Genomic DNA, 22,428 nt, shown 5'->3' with positions numbered 1-22,428 from the left:
AAAAATATTTCAATCCCGTTGACAGACACAAGAACCGGATCCGGCATTCAGATGAAGGACTAACGATCAGTAAGTTTATGGATGATTAAATGGCCAAAATCTCGGCTGTTTACCTCCGAAAATGTGAAGCTACACTCTTCCGTAAGTGGGTCAAAAATAACCGGGATTACAATCAATATGCTATCCTCATCATTTATCACTAAATCATTGTTAGAATTTTATACAAGAATGATTGAACATTTGTGAAGTTGAATTGTCATTTTTAAACATGTTTTCAAGATTAAAAGAAATGTTCCTTTCAGACAAACTGTGTGTGAGGTCATTGGTTTATTCTTATTTGATTGATTTATTTGTTTGCACGTTAAAAGTACAACTATTGTGAAAGATGTGATATGTTCACATAAGGTTGAAGTGTAAAAGCAGCTCCAACAGTTCAGTCTTCCTCGGCAGATGACATCAGCTGCTAGCAGTGATTCAGACTGCTGCTGAGTCGGTGAGTGAACTTTGATGTTGAACCTTTTCTGGCGCTGAACCTTGTTTGAGGACACAACAGTGTATTACACTCTACTGAGCAATGGCTCGATCTTCCTGCAATATGTGCCTCTCACATTGTGTTATGTACTCACTGATGTATGTTGTGCTGGACTTTGAACTCTTGATCACCTACACAAACCTGCACATTGTCCGTGCGTAAAACCCGCGGGAACATCTTTACGCACAGGCTACTTGGTTTTTGTGGCATGTGAAGTTTTCCTTGTTTGTTTTTCAGAATCACAGCAGTGTATCCAAGTTAGAATAACTTGATATTCTTCAGAAATGGAGATGCTTTTTTTTTTTCTAAATACTGACATATAAAATCCCAGATCTGTCTATGTGTAATGTGTAAATAAAGTTGAAATGAGGTCAATAAAATAAACATGTCATGTTGTAAATAGACAACTTGATGTAACCTTTCCTATTTGCCATTGTGCTGAAGGTTGTCAGTGGAAAATAAAACAATGACAAAACAGCAATATTTCATGAAAACAAAACAAGCTTCGTTTTAACAATAATAAACTGTACTCAAAGTGCAAGGAAAGCAAAGAAAAAGGGAGGAGATCCCAGCCAAAAGGAACAAAAGATGGGGTTAGATTGTTCCCGTTCATGGTTTTATCTTTATTTGTTAATAAATGAGCATTCAGATGAGTGACTGTGATTATATTATCAATAGGCTAGATAATATCTGATGTATATTTAAAATAATGGTGTAGGCAACTTAAGAGAGCTTTACAACATTATCATACTCTTTGACACATTTTGTCTTTCACAGGATCCATTTACAAGCATCACTGAAAGTTAAAAATTAACTGTAAGGAAGGATATAAGTACAGTGGAAGCCACTTATAATGATCACGTCTGTCTGGGTCAAATATCAGTATAAGCAGATGATTATTATAACCTTTTCCTTTATTTGTCATGCAGAATACCATCTAATTGACATTCATATATTTATTAGTCCCCATGAATATAAAGATACAGATTTTAACAACGGTTTCAAAATACAGTACAGCTGTTTCAAACGCCATGTGCACATTTTTAAAACGGTGAAATTAACTTAAATCCCCTCATTGTCATAAGTTTCGGGGAGACTACATTTTTCATTGAGAGAAAACGACTTTTTGTCTCTGTCATGATTTCAGTGTCCACGCAGCAGCAGCCACTTATCATGGGAGTAAAGTGCAAAAATAGATTTACATGGTTTAAAATGTTTTTCCATATGTTGTCATGTATGAAGAGACCCAAAATGAATACTGTAGGCTGACTGCTTGTTTTCTATAGGTGACTTATTCAAACAGCATAAATGTTGTATAGGAATGATTCTGTCTCAGAGCTTTTTGATAAGCAGCTGATCACTGTAACTTTATCACTATACGCAGTTACCACTGTATACATTTAAACACAGCAGAAGGTCATAGTTTGGGCTTTATTTAATTTTCTTTTGAATTAATAAATAAATCATTTCAAAATAATGCTGGCACACTTTGATTTCTTAAATGATAAATGCTAAGCTTTTAAATAAGAGTTGCGAGTGCGAAAAGACATGATGGAACCATCTTTTGAGAGTCTGTTTCTGTCTGTCGGACATTCTTTGACATGCAGCTGAGTTAAGCTTGACCTTAAGCCTGCCATGGAGCAGGCCACGGTAAAAAATATCCATAGATTTCACAGTGGAAAACTGTGAAACTGCAACAGTCCAAAACTGTAAATCAAAAAAAGGTTGAACACAGTTTTTGAAACGGTAGAACACTCTTCCATAATAAATACAAAATGTACCCATTAAAAAGTCAATAAGACTCTATAAGCTATAAAACAAACACAAAGGCTTAATTAACACACACACACACTAAATGCACTACTCAGCATATTAATGATCAATTAATGAGTGTGTGAAAGAGCTATGGATGGATGAACGGATGGATGTGTTATCCTTTAGGCATCACCCTCATGGACGGTGGTATATCTATGATCACCCTGGCCAAACAGGCCTATTTGCAGGCCTATTGAATCAATGAATTTTGAATATATTCATCTTCCTGGTTTTGAATCTATTCATCTTCTGGGGCAAGACCAGAAAGCCTCTGCACACACTTGGACGAAATCGAGCTCTGCACAAGGTAAGGTATGTCGTCATGATTGGTGAAATCATAAAACATATGAAAATGTCAATTCAACACATTGAAGAGTTCATTCTAATCGAAGTTATTAATGAGTGGTGTAATATTTAGACGCGTCTCGTGTTTACAGATTACTAGCTAAATTTGCTGCCTAATGACAAGTGCTTAGCATGTAGATTTTTGGCCATGTGTTGATGAAAACATTACTTTACAACTGTATTAAGCTTATGCTTCGATTAGACCTGCAACTTCAAGTGTAACCGAGATGGTCATGAAATGTCAATCACGTTTGTTTTTATCTGCAAGCTTAGTAACGTCCTAATCGAAATCTCGCTTTGATTGAGAATTGCTAATCCATCCTGTGCACCGAAACGATATCCGATTTCATTAGCCAACGCTTTTGCTTGGTTACTGAGTGGTGGATAGAGTAGGCTATTTCCACTATTTGGGTTTTAACACAGTCCGTTTTTATGTTGCAGGTTTATTTTCTGCATTTGGGAGATTTCGCCGACTGGTAAGACATTGCTCAACTGTGTTATGGAATGTTAACGTAAAAGTGGCGCGGTGAAAAGTTTCTGGGGAGGCATGCTTGCTTGCTTTTTGGCCTCGCTGTCCTCTCGTACTTGTGGATTATTCTAACCGAACACACATTTTCGACATGCAGAGTAGCAGCTAGGTTAAGTGTGAGGCAGAAATACCGGTAGATAACATTGCTGTGGAGTTATCCCCAACATAAGTATAGGCTTCCATATGTTTGGAGCAGGCGTGACTCTTTTTTGTTATTTTTGTTATCAGCGAGGGTTGTTATCACTGAGTGGGGAGAGTATTAGCTTCGCTGTTGCCTGCAAAGTGCAGCTAACTAGCAGCTTGCTTGGGTTACTGTTTTGCGGTTTATTGAGTGGTGGAGACAGCAGGATTTCTGTTTCGCCGCCAAGAAGTTAACTCTGCCTGGTTTATTTTCTCCACTGAATGCACTGAATGGCATATTCGCCGACTGGTGAGACCTTGCTAAATGTTGTTGAGTAGATATGTAAAGGTGGCGTTTGCGTTGAGAACTCAGTTGGGTTGATTAGCGGTTGGGAGAGGGGCTTTTTCCTAGCTCGTTTTCCCCACGCTTTCCAGTCTCATACTAGAAGTGTTCTGTCTGAATGCGTAGTAGGTTCTGTGAGGTAGAAATAGATATTATTGCTGTGGAGTTATTCCATCTGTCCGACATTTGCTTAATTTTTATTTTGTTTGGAGTAAATTAAAAGTTTTTTTGCTCAGATTTTTTATTAGAGAGTGCTGTTATGAAAATAGCCTTCCTGCAGACAGCAAAGTGCAAAATAGTTACATATGCTAGTTGCTAGTTTCTGTGCATGCGGTTGGGGGAGGGTCCGTTAAATTTCAGCTAAATTTGAGGCAGAAAATGATTGTGAAGTTGTGAAGCTAGTATTGCATTTTCCCAAATATTGCATTACCTTTTCTTTTGTTTGGGGGAGTGAATTGTAAGTTTTTTTCCCCTCAGTTAAATTTGAGGCAGAAAATGATTGCATTGCTGTGAAGTTACTATTGCATCTTCCCAAATATTGCATTACTTTTCATTTTGTTTGGAGAGTGAATTGTACGTTTTTCCCCCTCAGATTTGAGAGGACTGTAGCCTATATGAGTATATGGGCTGTAATATGAGAATAGCCATGCTGCTGCCAGCAAAGAGCAACTAAGGCAAGGTGAATAAATAGTTCAGATAGGCTAATGTTGTTTTCATTAATGACTTCACTATGTCCTATTCATGTTGCATTTGTGGTTTGTCTCTTGAGTCATTGAAGGCGTATGTTTTGCATTGCCAACTGCATCGCAATGAACCCCGCATAGTTTTCAAATGTGTTGAAGTTGGTTGTAAGCGTGTGTTTGCCAAATATGTCTCCTTAAAGGCTCACTGCTATCGCCATCATACTGGCAAATCAGTGTCTTCACAAGGCTTCACTATGGAATCCTTGAAATGCAGTTTCACTTTGTGAGTGCCACTGTGATGGCGTGAAAGGGTTGGTTGCACATCTAAAGGAGCACATAGATGGGGGATGTCCAGTGAACTGCCCAGTGGCAGGACGTAAAATGGTGTTCACTGTAAAATCTACCTTCACTGCCCATATGTCTAGAAGGCACAGGGACTGCCCTGTCAATGTCATCAGCAGCTCATGTGGTAGCGGTAGGTCAACACATTTTGTTGACTCGTGTCCCTCCACAAGCACCACTGTAACTACAGAGCAACCAGGCTGTCTGTCGGATAATGAAGACACTTTAGAACACAGTGGTTCTGAGGATCTGTATCTCAGAAATGTGTGTTTGTTCTACGCAAAGTTACAAGGGCAATATTTAGTTCCAACCTCTACTATCCAGATCATAGTGGAAGAGATGCAGAACATTCATGAGTTGGGGCAGACACATACATTGAGCAGGCTAAATGTACTTCTGCAAACACTGGTATCAGACGAAGTCAGAGGAAAAGTATGTGATGCTGTGAAGGAATCAGACTTGTTCTCAGCTTGCCACACTGGCCCAATGAGAACAGCCTACTCTAGGACTAAGTGTTTTAGAGAAATGTTTAACTTTGTGGAGCCCAAGCAACTGTTTTTGGGCAGAGATGAAAACAGAGAGAAGCGATTTGCCTACTATGTTCCAATCTTGGAGACACTGAAGAATATGCTCACATCAGGGTTTTGGAAGGGACTGATGTCAGAAAATCCTCCAGAAAATTCTCCAGACATTCTCAGTGATTGCTGTGATGGCAAGGTGTTTAAATCGAACACTTTCTTTCAGGATTTTCCAGCTTGCCTTAAGTTGATTTTGTACCAAGATGCCTTTGAGGTTGTGAACCCCTTGGGTTCAGCTAAAAGGAGACACAAACTTCTGGCTGTGTATTTCTCCCTACTAAATTTGCCCCCCCATATGCGATCAACCGTCGACCACATGCAGCTGGTGCTACTCTGTAGAGAAAAGGATTTTACAGAATTTGGCCATGCCAAAGTTTTCTCTGAGTTGGTATCTGACTTGAAAATGTTAGAGGAGAGTGGGATAACAGCTGATGAATCTGTTTTGAAAGGAACTCTCTACTGCATTGTTGGAGACAATCTTGGCTCACATTGCATTGGAGAGTTCACTGAAAACTTAAGCTCATCAGAACATTTTTACAGATACTGTCTAATTTCTCATTCTGAATTTCAGACTGACTGCACTTTGTCTGCTGTCCTACGAACACCCAAAAATTATTCTTCTGCAGTGGACCAGATTCAGATGACCGGCAACGTGGAAGTGCAAGGGATAAAATTCAGGTCAGTTTTCAATTCTTTGCAACACTATAATGTGTGTCTTCCTGGCTTGCCTCCTTGTCTAAGACATGATGTCTTTGAGGGTGTCCTCTCCTGACGTGGCACTGTATCTGAAGTACTTTGTGAAAAAAAGAAAATGGTTCACATACCCTCAATTGAACAGGCGGATTAAACAGTTCCAATTCAAAAACACAGATGCCTCCTCCAAGCCATGTGAAGTCAATCCTAAAACACAGAAACTGTCCGGTCATGCCATACAGAATTGGAACTTCTTGAGATTTTTGCCTCTGATCATTGGAGACAGAGTACAAGATCCACAGGACGATGTATGGCAATTGACCCTACAATTGAAGGACATAGTTGACTTCACATGTGCTCAGAGCATCTCAAGATCGCAGGTTGCTTACCTTGATGCTCTCATTCAGGAATACATGGACTCTCGGGAGACACTATTTCCTGAAACCAACTTGAGACCCAAACATCACTACTTGCGCCACTATCCAGGGTTGATGCTAAATTTTGGCCCATTGATTAAGGTCTGGGCTATGCGCTTTGAAAGTAAGCATAGCTACTTCAAAAGATGTGCAAGACAATTGAAGAATTTTAAAAACCTGCCTCTCACCCTTTCAAACCAACATCAGTTGTTACAGGCTTACCTTACAGCTGGATCTGTTGGTCCTCAAGATTTGCAAATGAAGGACTGTTGTTGGGACGGGCAGTAGTGCGTTGGTTATTAGCAATAATTCATAATTATCATAGATAATTATGAATTATGAAAATAAGATATTGTTAACCTTAATCAACAATTTGGCACCAACTGTTGGATCTGTGAGGAACACAGTTGATTATTTGCAATAATTATCAATTATCAAGGATAATTAACTAATTATGACAATTAATAGAATTATTAATATGAATTAACAAATACGGGGCACCACCCGGAAACCGGGACCAATAACCAAACCAGAACCAGAATGTTAATATCAGAGATATCAACATTCAAGGATGAACAAAAAAGGGTGAATTCGAGCTCTGACTCCTTCAATCAGCCACTTTTCACAATATTACACACAATAATGACAGAAGAACTTCTCTTTAAAGATATAACAGTGTTTATTAAACTTAGCAAAATTAACAAAGTTAACAAATGCTTCATTCAATAAACGACTATTCTAAAATCTAATCCTACCAAACAAACACAACAGCTATGTACAGGGTTGGACACATGCAGGGTAATGCATGTGCGTGCGTGCGCGTGTGTGAGCGTGTGTGTGACAAGATGGCGACGGGGCCTGACGTGATGACGTCGTCGGTCTGCGACGCGGACGTGACTACGGGAGGAAGTCACGTCGCGCGAGAACCGGATGGCAGAAATGTGGCGGTGTCTTGGTTAGACAGAAGCAAGACGGCACCGCCTAATGGACGGCGTCTCGCACTCACCCACTTCTGTGAAAAACACACGTCTGATGGCGGATAAGGAAAGACAAAGCGAAGCTTTGTCCGACGTTATCTGACCATCAGATGTGCAAAAGATGTCGGTGCGTGTATGTGTGTGCGTGCGCGTGTATGTGTTAGTCAGAAGAGAGAAGGAAGAAGGAGAGAGTGATCGTGAGAGGAAGAGAAGCTTTGTCCACAGACAGCGTGTGTACGGACGGCAGTATGTAACGCACGTTGTCTGGTTTCTGATCGACAAAGCAACTTACTTCCTCACTCACAATGGCACAAACACAGCAGTAGTCCCGAGCGGGACAAACACAAAACAGTCTAGCGTGGTGAACACAACTAAACAGGCAGCAAACTTAAAATACTCCTAAGAGTAAAACAGGAGAAATGGACTCGGCGGTCCGTCAACAGCACAACAAAACAATAGCAATAAAGCAAAAGCTAAATGCTATACAACAGCAACTGATGCTGATAAGAACACACAATTAACACTGCCTCTGCCCAGACTTATGCCTCTTACTTGGGTCACTTCAGAAAGCGAGCAGGGTGTGTGTGTAATCCGTCGTTATGTCCGGCTTTGTCCTGGGCTCGGATGCAGACGGTGGCCGTTCTCGCACGGTCGGCGAAAAGCACGGCAGCTGGCTCTCGGCGGCGTGGCGGAGAGAACAGCAGAGTCGACTCGGTGAAGAAGCATTTCTTCCGTCTCGAGGAAATTGAGGATGCTAGTTGCAGCAGCGGTCTCTCTCAGATCCGGGAATGTGTTCGGGTGAACACGGGCGAAGTCTCGTCTCGTCCGGCGAGGGGAGTCTTCGATGAGGGGAAAACACGTGCGTGGGATACCCCCTTTAGTCAGCTGACTCACAGAGGAAATGGAGTTACCCCTAGCTCAGTGACATGGGAAGGGCATGTACTTCAGGGCACGTTCAGTTTTTAAAGGGGCGGTGATGTCATGGCTGCATGATCAGGACGCTCCGCTGTGCAGGAGCGTCTCCGCCAATGAGACTGTATGTTGACTGCTCCCTGCTGAGGTGTGAAAATCGCAAAACATCCTTGGAAATGGAGTTCGCAATGGACTCCCATTGTCTAAGCAGCATTTTTGGCGCTATTTCTTTGTCTCTGGGAAAACAAAGGAATAAAGCACCTCGTGGTCAGGCCTCACAGGTTACATGTAGGCCTTCTTTGTGTGACCTCATGGTTTGAGGCCCAACACTGTTCACCGTTTTGTTCTGAGTTTTACTCTGAACAAATTAACAGTGCAGTGGTGCAGTTTGGTTTCACAGAGACAAATGCTAAGATCACAGCAGATGTTCAGTACAAAGGGATAACTTACAAGAGGGGTCAATTTGTTGTCACTAGGAATGATGATTTGGTTCAATTTGGTGAAGTCATTCAGGTCATAGCGAAGGATGACACTGCTGTTCATTTTCTATTGAGACTACATGCCACAGAATTTTTGCCACACTACCGCATGTACTCTGTAAAAAACCCAAGTGAAAAATTGCAATGCTTTCACATTAATGACCTCCTAGATGCTTGGCCATTGTCATCCTACATCAAAGATGGACACCAGATTGTCCCATTGAGGCACAGCATATTGTCAATATAAATGTGAAACAGAAATTGTAGTGATGTACCAATCAGGAATTTTCCTCTCGAGGCAGAAATATAGGCCAAGACGGATTCAAATAACAGGATGATGGTCAATGTTCTTGCCATTTTTACCAAACGTAAAAGCCAGCTTCTGTCATAGTTTTGCTGTTTCATGAAAAATGTACTCATGCCCATGCCAAAAAAACCCCTACATGATTTTGCTAAGACACTTTTGTTTTGATACAGTTAAAAGCAAATGCAAGGTGCTTGTTTGCATAGAATGGTGATTGTTTGCATAGAATTGTGAATGTAACACAGCCCAAATTGTTTTTGTTTGTGACAGAAATGTCAGAATCCCAGACTGAAATGATCAGAAGGACCATTGCTACAGTATTTCCAGATTACTCTGAAGACATTCTAAGTTCAGTGATGGATGCTCTCAAAGCGGTGGGTGTAGAGACTTTGGATGACCTCCACTATATAACTGAAGTTGATTTGTTGCCCACACTAAAACCAGTTCAAGCCAGGAGACTTGTTACCTGGGCTAAAAATACTAAGTATTAAAGCTAACTTTCCTCACCATTGACTTCACAAAACCAGCATCATTTTGTGTTGAAAAGTGGACAAATGTTTCCTTTGTCTAATTACAGAGTCTGTCACACCACCTTTGTCCTCAGTGTGTGCATCTCCACTGCCCAGCCATATCTTGACACACATGGTGTCTTCCTCCCCATCGCCCACTTCTTCTGTGACATCTTTGTCCTCAACATGCAACACACCATCCTCTTCAGTCAACTGGATTGAGAAGTTTGAAATTCCTTGGGCTTAACTCCCTGAAGAGCTCATGCAATGTCTGGCAAGACAGAAAAGGCCTTCCCCAAAACTTAGACGTGAAATGATCAGGGTTGTTGTAGCAGCTGTAATCAAGGTGTGCAACAATCCTACCAAACAGAACATGACACAGATTGCTAAGAGGATGGTGGCGAAGTACCCAAAGTCTCTCCAAGACGTCATTGATGGTGACGTCGTTGGTTCTGGATATGACTCGATTGCCAAGCAGCTACAGACTCAGGTGGAGAACGTAAAAAGACCAGACACGCCAAAAATAAAAAGACGTAAACAAGACACTGAGGAAGAGGACACAGATGAAGTCACACCAAGCCAACGAGCAACTGTGCAGGACACCTATGGGTGTGTGAAGTGGGATCCAAAGTTTATGCCAGTGACTGAAACTGTGGAGTCTCAGAAGATTAAGAAAGAACAAATGAAGAAGATGCACGAGGACATGCATTACAATGCAGAGGAGATCAAAAAATTGGTTGTGGCAACTTACTTCTCCCAAAGAGGAGACATCAACAAAGGAGTGACCTTAAAGCACCTTCGTCAAGAGTGGCCTTTTCTGTTTAAAGAGCCTGGCATGGCTGCACACTTTGAAGAATTGACTGGTCTTAGTCTCATCGGCACCTTCATTGGAAATGTGGAAAGAAAGGGCAGACGTCTTCTGGAATTCTTCAGACATGTGATTGCACCAAAAAACAAAAAGGTCCAGGATGTGCTGATGAAATGCCATGCTGCAAAAGGGCCATCAGGCAGGTGCACAGAGATCATTGAGATGTTTATCCTTCTGATGACCCGTTTCACTGAGAAGGAAGAAAGCCTTTTCCATTTCGTTGATGATACTTGTCTGGCCCATGAGATTGAACTGCAGAGGCTTCCACCAAACCCCTGTATCATTGTGTGTGGTAAGTTTGCCTAAACCCTCAAGGTGTACTGAATGCTGGTGTACTGAATTGACTTGTTCCTGTTGTACTGAAATGACTTGGGGATAGGGGGTGGGGTTCAGTGGATGATTTGAGTCCAATGTTTGCGTGGGGTTTGGTGGATTAATGTGTCTCTAATGTGTGCCTGCTAGTCCAGGTATGGAGGTTGTTCAGTCTGCTGCCATCATGTTGGAGGGGTGGGTGGGTTTACAGGAGGCATCACAGGTTTCTTAATGTGAACCACAGTTTAACTCTTTTGTTATTGGCTGTTTGTTTTGTTCTTTGTACTTGTCATTTTAGGGTCCTCCTGTTTTGCAGCCCAGACGTACATGCTGTCCATTGACCAGGAGGTGGTCAATGACCACATCACTTCTTTCATGTTGGCTGTCTGTCTGATGTTTGGGAGCTACTACGTTTTCAACATTCATTACCCAGTGGAGCTCCGCTCCACACTGGAGTTTCTCCAGAGGTAATTTTGTCATTTTACATTGTAACAATAGATGGTCATACTCTATCCTTATCCTTTATTATTTACCCTCTAAAGTTATGTAAAACGTGCACATTTGTTTTACTTAAGGTGCTTCTTCGCCATAAACCCGGAAAGAGGAACAAAGGTTGAATGGAGAAAACAGAAGAAAGTGCTCCCAGTCAATCCCAGAGTGCTAACATTGATTTCAGACCTGGCCGACTATGAGTGGAAATAGAGTAGCCTATCGACATGTTTCAAAGAGATGCCTAGGGCAGTTCCTGTTGTTTAACGTTACAGTTTTTGCTGATATGGTATGTCTGTTAATGATTTGTTACTGTTACTGAGTCTGTTTCCGATCTGGCTGACTATAGATGGAAATATTGGAAATATAATGGAAATAGTGCCGACACTATGGTTAATGAGAGGAGAGAGAATACTGACATGTTTAAAATAAATGTATAGAGTACTTACTATTGTTTTAGGTTACAGAGTTGCTGATATTGAAAAGAGCGTTAAAATTTGTTACTGATTTCAGATATGGCCGACTACACACTGTAAAACCGAACAGTATAAGCTTATTAAAAATGATGAGTTGTATTATTAAATTAAAAACAGCTATTACAAGGCAAAATGTTTGAGTTATTTCAACGAATTTTTAATTTTAAGTGTACAGTACTTAACCACTTTAATGATTTTGATATATTGTACTCAAATAATTTGATAGTAATCACTTAATCCGTGTGACGTCACGCACGTGCGTACGTGCCTCTTCGCCAAAGTGGAAATGTCCGCCATTACTGCTGCTACATCCCTGCAGTGCACAGGTAAGAAGTTTGCTTAAACGTTTTTTGCATGTGAGTTCTTTAGATATATTTAGAGCCTAAAGCGAAAGAAAGAGAGATTGGTAAACTTGCTGTGGGACTGCTTGTGACGATATTTTAAGCGAAACGTGCTGTGGCATGCAGCAAGTTTCTCGACCTGACCAGCTAATTGTTGCTAACTTTAACTGTTACCATGCTGGCTGCAATGAAAGCGGTCATATGGTTTTCCGTGGTTGCCTTAATATTTTATTCGTTAGTTTAGTTACGTGTTTTGTCGGGTTTAATTAACGTAACTAATATTTGGCGTATCTTAGAGTTACTTCATGCATTTGAAAAAACTGTTAACCATATCTGCCTAATTAAAGAGTGAAAGGCAATTAAAACGTTGAAAACACTGAAAGTTAACGTTAATTATTAGAGTACACAACAATAATAGTTATTCTAATGTTTCCCGTTGAGGCGGACCGTTTGTGATGCATTAATTTATTTGTGCAGGCTTTTTAAGTTTTCTGGTTCTTTTCTCAACCAGAAATTGGCGGCATGCGACCCCATTTTAATCGGGCAAGTTTTGGCAAGTTTCAGTAAAGGCAATGGTTTGCATTCAGTTTTTGCCCCGATGTAATGCTGGAACGTTTTACTACACGTCATGTATTTTAGTAAGGAGAGATCATTAAAAAAAATTAGTCTTGTGATTTGTGTGTGAAATAACACTCTCATGGTCAAGGTCAGGGCACAGTGTCCAGGGTTTGTGCAGTAACCTGACGTCCAAAGATTAGCAGTGTTGACGAAAACATAATAAGTAAAAAGAAAAACACCCAACATCCTTATTTGCCTGCTAAACTTAAGAGCCAGTATAGACTTTTGTTTGTTATATTTATTTGGTGATAAAAGGACCGTTCTAACCATTTGTATTTTTTTTTCCTATGAAAGTGTTTTTCGGGTGTCCTTGGGTTTTGTATATTAAAGTCTGAAACACCATATTTCATGTAATTTCTGTAATGTAAGGTAACTGACAATTATTCAATGCTTCTCTATTACTTTGCTCTGGTTTTGTAAAAAGATTGCAGCCTATCTCACTTTTCAATCTCTTCTCTCTTCAGGTTGAAATTGAAGCAACAAAAGACTGGCTGAGATACAGATACCAGATTCTTCAATCTGGTATGTTTATAATGCTCTGCTCGTACCAGTTCTCACTCTAAATATTAGAGTTGTAAATAGAATTTTGGTTTCCAATGGCTTGGAGGTGCAAACTCTGTGCTACTCTCTTTGATAGAAAGGCACAGTTGCTTGAACATTATCGTTTACATCATAGCAATGTCTCCTCAGTCAATCAATTGCCTTGTCTCTATGACAACTGTGTCTGCACATTTCATTCAGTAAATGCATTGAAAATTCACCTAACCCGGTTACATACTCAGACGCTTGTGCAAAGTGACAATCAAGAAGGATATGTGTCATTTGTCTGTGCTGTGTGTAAATTTAAAGAACCTTTTAATGACAAAACTCTTCTCAGTCATTTAAGGATGCATTTAAAACAACACGAGATGGTGGATTGTCCATTCAAAAATTGTCAGTACCGCACTAATGTGTATTCGTCCTTTAATGCCCACAAAAGTAGGAATCATCTAGGCTGTGAATTCTCAGATTTTAAGACAGAAATTGTCTTGACAGAAACTGACGGCCAACCCATTCAGAACCAAGTTGAATCTGATGAGGCTGGTCCGTCTCAGAATTTTCTTGAGCTGGAAGCTCCAGAGTGTAATCCTCCCGACTCTGGATATGACGCTGGTGAATTGCAAACTCAACTGAGAAAAAATTTGGCTTCTTTGTTCTTGAAAATGCACAGTGTTCTGCATGTGTCAGAGACAGCGATACAAGACATAGTGGAAAATCTGGCACAAATATTCACGTTGTCCAAACCCCTTGTGAGAGACTCTGTCATCAAGGTTTTAGGAGAGCATGATCAGTCTATCAATGAGGCCCTTCTTGAGGAATTGGTGGAAGCTGTCATGAAAAGTAATGTTTTTGTCAGTGCTACTGCTGAAGGTGCAGAGCTGTCCAGTGCTAAACGGAGGAAAACATTTGTAAGAAGTCACTACCCTCTGGTAATGCCAGTGCAATATGCTGTGGATTCCCTTGGACACACAGCAGTGTATGTTCCAATACTACAGATGCTTCAAACAATGTTTAAAAATACAGATCTTCTTGACAAGATTCAAGAAACTAAACCATCACCACCTGGAATGTACATGTCTCATGAAGATGGAATGTATTTCAAAGAAAATCAATTGTTGTCAGCGGCAGAAGACCTTAAGTTGTCTCTGATTTTATATGTGGATGACATTGAACTAGCTAATCCTTTAGGCACAGCTAGAAAGATCCACAAGCTTTGTGCGGTGTACTGGTTGCTAGCCAATGTGCCCAGTATATATAGGTCCAGCCTTCATATCATACAACTAGCTCTGTTGTGCAAAGTACCTGATCTGCAGAGTTGTGGTTATGAAAGTGTTCTTTCACCTTTGCTGAAAGACTTGCATACTCTTGAGCAGGATGGCATTTTTATCGAACCTGTCGGCCAATGCGTAAAGGGCACTGTCATGTGTGTTGCTGCTGATAATTTGGCTGCCCATGGTCTGGCAGGCTTTGTGCAGTGTTTCAGAGGACACTATGTCTGCAGATTTTGTTGCTGTACTACAGACCAAATACAGTCCACTGAAGTTTCTGAAGGAGAGTTTAGCATGAGAACAAGGGCCTCCCATGACGTACATGTGCAGAATGTTGTGCAAGGAGAAAATGCATCTCATTTTGGTGTAAAGGCTGAGTGCACTCTCAGTAAGACACTACAGCATTTTCATCCTATTTCTGGTTTCCCACCTGATATACTTCACGACCTTTTTGAAGGTATTGTGCCAGTTGAGTTGGCCTTGTGCATTCGTGAAATGATTCGTCTTAAGTATTTCACTCTTGAATATCTTAACACAAAAATACGTTCATTTCCATATCAGCACTCTGATAGGCTTGATAAACCACAACCAATCCCAAAGAATTTTACGGCCAAACTAAGCATTGGTGGAAATGGACATGAAAATTCCACTTTGCTGAGGTTATTGCCCCTTATGGTGGGAAGTAAAGTTCCTGAAGGAGATGAAACCTGGGCTATTTTGATGGACCTGAAAGAAATCGTGCAGCTAGTACTCTCCCCATCTTTCACAGAAGATTCCATCCAGTACATGCAGACTAAGATAAGTGATCACAGACAGGGTCTTCAAGCAGTGTTTCCAGATTTTAAGCTCCGACCCAAACATCATTACCTTGAGCACTACCCAGAACTAACAAGATGTTTTGGGCCTCTGGTTCACTTATGGACCATGAGGTTTGAGGGAAAACATCGCTTTTTCAAAAGGGTGATACATGACACACAGAATTTCAAGAATGTCTTGAAAACTCTTGCAACCAGGCATCAGCACATGATGGCGTATCACCTCAGTGCACCATTGTTTTTCAGACCCCACACACGAGCCTCAAGTGTCACCTCTGTCCAAATCGCCACACTGCCGCAAGTGGCCAAAGACTTCATAGAGACAAAGACAGAAAGCCAAAACATATATAGTACTTCAAAGGTCTCCATAAATGGCACAGATTTTGCAAATGGAATGTTTGTGTCTGCAGACCAGACTGGAGGACTTCCAAATTTCAGCAGAATTGAACGTGTTCTGCTTGTGGATAACTCTGTTTCCTTTCTTTGCAGGAACTACAAGTGCTGGTACAGTGAGCATTTACGATCATTTGAGCTGACATCAACAGGCAACACCTCTGTGCTTCAGCTGTCAGAGTTAAATGACACTGTAAGTCTCATGGCATACGATATTGATGGGCATTTGATGTTAACGCAGAAAAGATTTATTTTGATCAGAGACTTGCAGGATTAAAATGTATTTGGAAATGAGGATCTATAGACAGTGGAGAAAATAATCTGCCCTCTGCTGGAAATAATCAGTGCCAGTGACACTGCCCACCACAACAAGCCAATAAAGACTAACTGAACAGATTGTTTTGTTTATTGCAAACGGCAGGCGTTTGAAGTTAATGATACTCATCAAAAACAATATTTTTTTTCATTCTAAAATGAAAATTTGAAGTACATTTCTGGCATTTCTTTTGAACAACATCATGATTATATGTTATCAAACTGGATGGTTCCCTTCAATCGATGTAAGTCAGTATATTTATTTTGATCAAAGAGTCAAATTTCTTTGTTACTCTAATCCAGTAAATCACTGATTATACAAGTTGAAAAATTTCAGAGTTTGAATATTACCATTAAAATTATAGTCATATGAATAGAATGGACACAAATCAGAAAACAGGCATGTGTTGAATATGCTTTTCAATCATGGGTGTCTTTGAAATTACGATGTTTCCATATGCAATAAATCCTGCTTTAATTAATGTTATGTTTTTCTTGGGGGTTAAGGTTACGATCACAGTACACATTCAAAGATTTGTAGACTGGAATGAGGTATAATAAATAACTGGACTGAACATGATTAATAAATGTCTATTCATTTTATTAATCAAAAATAATGCCTCTGCCACTGTGTGAATGAATGAAAATCCACATCTTGGAGAAAACAATTCTGAGTACATGCCATTCAAATTTACCATATTGTATGGATATTGATAATTTTGATAACTTAATAACTGGTTCTAGCCCAATTTCTGTTTGCCTGAATCATTCATACTCTCCAAAATATACAATTTCATGATCTATTCCAAGCTTCAGTTTGCTTCAGTATGCTTAAATATTAAGTGGCCATTTCTCACTGTTGTCACTTGGACTGCAAACTCCAGTGTAAATTAGTCAAATCTATAGTTACATGAAAATAAACAGTACCATGGAAATTCCATAGTGCTACCTTTTTTTTGTAATGCTGAAATCCTGCCCTTGAAGCAATGGTAATATTACCAAGTTTCAGGTTTATCTTAATAAATGCCATAGTTGCTATGCCATGTGTCAACAAAATGTACACTCGCCCCTAAAAGATTAATTGCTTATTTTTTATTTTATGTTACATATGGTGAATCAAATCACATTCATAGATTGTAATTTTTTTTTTTTTACTGCTATTTGTCTTCTGATAAGCCACTGATATATTTTTCAGCAATCACCCTTTAGAAATAGCTGAGGGAGTCTAGGGCCTAAGGTAACCCTTCTGTTGTTGTCTGCAGGTGGCGCAGTCTGAACCAGACATTGGTGACTTACCGGTTGGGCTCTTGATCAGTGCCACTTCAGATGCCATGTACCTCTGCCCAGAGAAGGTTGCGGTCGTGCTCGAGGGTAAAACAGTCATTGATTTTCCCACATTCGCTGACGCATTTGTAGTGCTTTTCGCACTGATTTATGCACTGCATCTGAATTACCCAAAAGACATGGCAAATACTTTTGACTTCACTCAGAAAGTCTTGATGGGTCTGGAGGATGGAAACATGAGACCCAGGGTCTTGAGCCTCAAAAATGAACTTTTGGCAGTGGAGTAGTTTGTTCCTGTTTTAAAACATCTTAGAGATGTGTTTTTCAAAGATTTTTATTGTTCAATTTTGAATGTGTTAATGTTCAAGAAAACTCATTCTGTACTGGTAAGATCCCATACCATGCGGTTGTCCACTATGTGGTTCTTTTGTCAGGCCATTTTGTTAGGCCCTTGCACTATTGTTCAATGTTACTGTTCCTGTTTTTGCACTGAATGGAAGCGTATAGGGCAAGATATTGATGTATAACGTGAAAGTTGTCAACCAGCAGAGATATTGCCTTAATATTCATTGTCATGTAACTCTTTTTAATATGCGGCCATTATAAGCAAACTGAAAAATTGGTGAACAGAACGGTTTATGGCAATATTTGGATAATTTTGGTATCAATTGCCTTTCCTTGTCAGGAAACGTACAAAAATGTTTTTAACTTGCCACGATTGTATATTAATATCATGATAAAAATTGGCATGTACCATTATAGGAGTATATACATATTGTCCACTTCTATAGTTTGGGGAAAAAGTAATTTCCCAAAGGCCCCTGCACTGTTTTTGAAGGTGTTATCGTGCTAATTTCAGTGTAAAATGTTTTTGGTTACTAAATAAAATAGTAACTTGCATTTGAATCATCTGTGTTAATGTGTTTTTAATGTTTACTCAAAATATGTTTGTATTTTTTAGTCAAATCTACTTAATAAAATTGATGTAATCAGTTTAAAAAAAAAAATTAAGTTGCTTCACATGGAATTTTGAGTTAAAATTTCAAGTGAAATATTTAAGTATAGGGAGGATTGTACAACTTTGTTGAACTTAAACAAGTTAAGTTCACATAAAGTGAAAATAGCTTTACCAAGAAATTAAACATTTTCTGGTTAAGTAACAAAAATTTTACGCTTAGCTATACTTGATTTTTATTAGTAGTCTGAAAACAAAATACTGAGTAATAATGATGTAAGTAAGAAAGTTTATGTAACTTAAAATATTGAGTATGTGTCACTAGAAATTACTTAGTAAAAACTACTTGAACAAGTATGTTTCTTTAACTTAGAAAATGGAATAATTATCACTTAAAATTTTCGATGTAATCTGTTTCAACAATTATTTTAAGTTATATTAACTTATCGGGTTTTACAGTGTGACATCAACATTTATTCTGCCAAAATGGCACACGTGGGTAAGCTGTATTTATTACGGTAATATTTTGGCAACCCAGCTCCCAGTTTTCCACCATTAAAATATTGTTAGTGCCTTCACCGTACTTATTACAATTAAGTGCTGTAAACAAGCGGCAGATTTCTACTGTATTTTTTACAGTAAAATTCTGGCAACTCAGCTGCCAGTTTTTCACCGTTAAAATAACAGACGTCCTTTCACTGTATTTATCGCGGTTAAGTTCTGTAACCGAGATGCAGATTTATTCTGTATTTTTTACAGTAAAAGTCTGGCAACTCAGGTGCCAGATTTTCACCGTAAAATTTACGGAGAAATTCTGGCGACTCAGCTGCCAGATTTTCACCGTAAAATTTACGGATTATTTTTTACAGTGTAAGTTACCATGGTTACTAAACTGGAACTCATATAAGCCACAGTGATGGAACAGAACTCTCACTTAAATTAGCAAGGCTTATTGAAATAAGCCAAGCTATGCCATTTAGCCAGCTTGATGGAACATCCCCCGGCAGTCATTGCTGAAGGATTGTGTACTGTGTTTTTCTGCCACGGAGGAAATAAATTCATGACGAGTGAAAATGAGTCCAAAACATCTTCCGATTGCAGAAACGGAATATATCAAACTGCCAGATTAACTTTACCCCTGTCACAGACAGATGACACAGGCAGTCTTATGTATCTGTTAACTGCCAGAGAAAATAATTTTTGACCATTTCCTGAGAGCCTGTTAGAAGAGTGCGTGACTGAACTTTAAAACACAACATGTATCGATACTTACACTGTGCAGTGTTCAGCTGCCTGTGCTTATCACATAATGTTAATTGTTTGCTAATGTAAGCTACTGGGCTAGCTACATATTTGCAGGAGAAATCTTGCACTCCTGTTGATGCTCAGTGTGATGACGGAGACACTGGGAAATGTTCAGTCTATTTATTTGCTTCGTCGCATGTAGTTTTAAATGAGGAAATCCGCAACTTTCTTTTAAGGGCACAACGGCCAGTTCAAAAGAGGGCACGCCAAACTGGCCGTGTGGGTAATTAATTTTTGACGGGCATTACGGCCACACCCCAAGAGCAACAGCACTGGCCGTTTGCCTGTAGTATTATTCCTGCCCTGGAATAGGTGAAAATAACACATTTATACTGCATGCAAGAAACTGCATGGGATTAGCATAAAGTGGGCATGTGTGTAAAGGGGAGACTCATCAGTAACCACAGAACCCATTTTCCATTCACATATATTGAGGTGAGAGGTCAAGGGACCCCTTTAAAAATGGCCATGTCAGTTTTTCCCTCGCCAAAATTTAGCCTCTCTTTATTTAGCCCTCTTCCCGACAAGCTAGCATGACATAGTTAATGCCAATAGATGCCTTAGGTTGTATAGTTTCATATGGTAATAGCTTTAAAACTGAGCCCACTACAGCCTCTTAAAGACAGTCACGTCAGATGAGGACGCCGGCGTCCTTGTGGAGTTTAAGAGGTTAATAATAGCTATCCGCCAAAAAGTCATAACATCTGCTGTGACAAAAAATATTACATAGCACAATACAGTAGTAAATATACTTAAATTAAGATTCACTATAATGTTAAAAGCCTTGCATTTTCATATTTCATTAATTTCAGAATCTGGCCCCAGACTGAAATTTTACACAATGCAATATTTGGATATAATATCTATTTTATCTCCAAGCTTTCACTGCTCCGACAAATATTTCATATTGTAATTAAAATATCTAAATATGTTCCAGGCACATGTAGCCACACTGTGCAATGTTGTATAAAATATGAACCAGCACAGAGACCTTTATCGAGTATTAGACATATTGAATAATAAATAACAGTGATGATTGATGACCACCAAGGGACAGAGAAATCCACAACAATTATGGGCGTAGGCAAATGTACATGAATGTACAATAAGTGTATTTTTTAGGACCTGAGACCACGTATATGAACTTTAAAATTTAAAATATTCAGTGTTTTATCTTGACTGAAGCTTAAATGATTAATGCAAAACTTCTAACCAGATACTCTTTGATAAGCTTGTCCACATCTTCCCCAAGGAACACAATAAGGCCCTTGAGCAGACTCTCTTTATAGATTGACTTTGAGGTTATAGGTGAGAGTGCAAACACACAATCAAATCAAAATAATGCTGTCTGATTTTGCAACTAGACTGAACACTCGACGCTACAGGAATTGTGATTTACAAATGCTTTGAGCAAAGCAGTTAAAAGGCCTGTCTAACTCAGAAGATAACCGTAGCACATCTTTCTACATGTACTCTAACTCCACAATGTATTGACAAGATGAACAAAACATGACCTTGCTTCTATTTACAATGTTACTATTTAAGTGATATAAAGTAAAAAATATTGAGCACATACAGACCTGATCAAGAACTTTGAGTATAATCCAGGTCTTCTCTCTGACAACTCCTCCCTTGTTTCCGATGATTTCAATAAGCTTGCCGGTGCTTGTCCAAGGAAGCCAGAAATCACAGTTGAAGTGGAACAGTTGTTTATTGTCATGAATTCAGCGTTGATCTTTAAAAAACAAAAAAGCACATGCATATGTTATTGTGAAATATTACAACTGTGTAGTGGGCCAAATAGCATTTTGGACTGTTTTGGCCCAATTTTTTTAGCAGTTTTCACATGATAGCTGATAATATTTATTTTACAGACCACCGCTGACCTGTTGCCATTGATTAAAAAAGTTACCTCATCCATTGTGAACAATGCAGGCTAACTCTATTTCAAATGTGGATGTGAGACAGGACAGGCAAATTGCGTGTCACCTCTATAAAATTCTATTTTGTTTGTACAATTTTAATAAATTGTTTAGTTTTTACTCCAAAGGTTTATGTCACTTACAGCAGCATGCATTTCAGCCGCCAATTCGATAAAATGTGCCCACCGACGTTCACTATCTTTGCCTCACTTAGCTCTGCTGCCAGCTCTGTTCATCAGTGTGTGTCCGTGTGGTGGGGGAGCCTAGCCCGCCCCCGGTACAAACATGTCCAGACACAAAGCAGTATACTATAAACAACGAGCCTCAACATACTTTCACTATATTTCCTTACATGACAACAAAATAACATTAGCAACAACATTAACATTGCATGTGTCAAACAAGACAACGAAAGCATTGCCGTATACATGAGAAATTGATGCAACTACCTTTAGCTAGCGTTAGCGTTAGCTAGCGCTAGCGCACAAAATACAAAGGCAGTGTGTAAAGTAGTTGTCCTCCCTGCCACTAACCGTAAATGTATATGGAAAACACACTTCCTTTAAGACAACACAATTTCGAATTCTTACCATGTTTTAAAGAGTTTTGTCCTGTACAACAAACGGTCTTGACTTTCATGGGGAGGTAATGGTGGACAGTAAAAGTTGACCTTATCCGTCTCTTTCGCGTTGTGCGGCCCATTGAGCATGCGCACTAGTGACTTCCGCTGGCAGAGCCGGTAACTTCCGGTTTAGCCCTCCGGCTAACTTGAATGGGGATAAAACATGGATGTATTATAAGAGCTGGATACCGGACTAAAATGGCGCCCATTCAGTCCTATAGGAATTGTTCGCCTGGCGCATACGCCACAAAAAGGTTTCTAGCTTCCGGGTTTGCTTCCGCGTTGTGCGGCCCACTGAATATGCGCAGTAGTGTTTCCCCCGCTGGCC

General features: G+C 39.6%; 2 protein-coding genes and 1 long non-coding RNA gene across 6 annotated transcripts in view; 2 read left to right on the top strand and 1 right to left on the bottom strand.

Annotated features, from left to right (window-relative positions):
- Window positions 1–22,205, bottom strand: part of LOC122967054 — a 49,157-nt gene extending 26,952 nt beyond the window's left edge. The window contains exons 1-2 of one of the 2 annotated variants that reach the window (XR_006398530.1): window positions 22,069–22,205; window positions 21,137–21,291 (exon numbers count right to left, since the gene is read on the bottom strand). This is a non-coding gene — a long non-coding RNA (uncharacterized LOC122967054). The remainder of the gene's footprint in view (window positions 1–21,136; window positions 21,292–22,068) is intronic. The other variant, XR_006398529.1, reaches the window with a different exon arrangement.
- On the top strand, window positions 8,549–11,946 carry LOC122967041. Its single transcript, XM_044331446.1, has 2 exons — window positions 8,549–10,737; window positions 11,056–11,946. Exons 1-2 carry the CDS (start codon window positions 9,840–9,842, stop codon window positions 11,226–11,228), a joined length of 1,071 nt encoding a protein of 356 aa, XP_044187381.1. The 5' UTR covers window positions 8,549–9,839; the 3' UTR covers window positions 11,229–11,946.
- Window positions 11,965–18,202, top strand: LOC122967025. Of its 3 annotated transcripts, none has more exons than XR_006398504.1 (3): window positions 11,965–12,048; window positions 13,146–13,203; window positions 15,794–18,202. XR_006398504.1 is itself a non-coding variant. In XM_044331392.1 (3 exons), the coding sequence occupies exon 3, from the start codon at window positions 13,884–13,886 to the stop codon at window positions 15,972–15,974; it is 2,091 nt and encodes a 696-aa protein (XP_044187327.1). In that variant the 5' UTR covers window positions 11,965–12,048; window positions 13,146–13,203; window positions 13,661–13,883; the 3' UTR covers window positions 15,975–18,202. The 3 variants fall into 3 exon arrangements, 2 of the variants coding, with proteins under 2 accessions (XP_044187327.1, XP_044187326.1); XM_044331392.1 differs by having other exon boundaries at window positions 13,661–18,202; XM_044331391.1 differs by lacking the exon at window positions 11,965–12,048 and having other exon boundaries at window positions 12,361–13,203; window positions 13,661–18,202.
- Window positions 22,206–22,428: the final 223 nt, after the last annotated feature.

The sequence above is a fragment of the Thunnus albacares genome, chromosome 17 (genome assembly GCF_914725855.1).
Source record: "Thunnus albacares chromosome 17, fThuAlb1.1, whole genome shotgun sequence".
Lineage (NCBI taxonomy): Eukaryota > Metazoa > Chordata > Actinopteri > Scombriformes > Scombridae > Thunnus > Thunnus albacares.
The sequence above is the reverse complement of the archived record's forward strand: the minus strand, read 5'-3'. Positions and strand labels throughout refer to the sequence as shown.

Coding starts and splice junctions, on each gene's coding strand:
- LOC122967041 (XM_044331446.1), top strand. CDS start 9,840: ATGCAATGTCTGGCAAGACAGAAAAGGCCTTCCCCAAAACTTAGACGT. Junction 10,738..11,055: donor CCCCTGTATCATTGTGTGTG/GTAAGTTTGCCT, acceptor TTGTCATTTTAG/GGTCCTCCTGTTTTGCAGCC.
- LOC122967025 (XM_044331392.1), top strand. CDS start 13,884: ATGCACAGTGTTCTGCATGTGTCAGAGACAGCGATACAAGACATAGTG.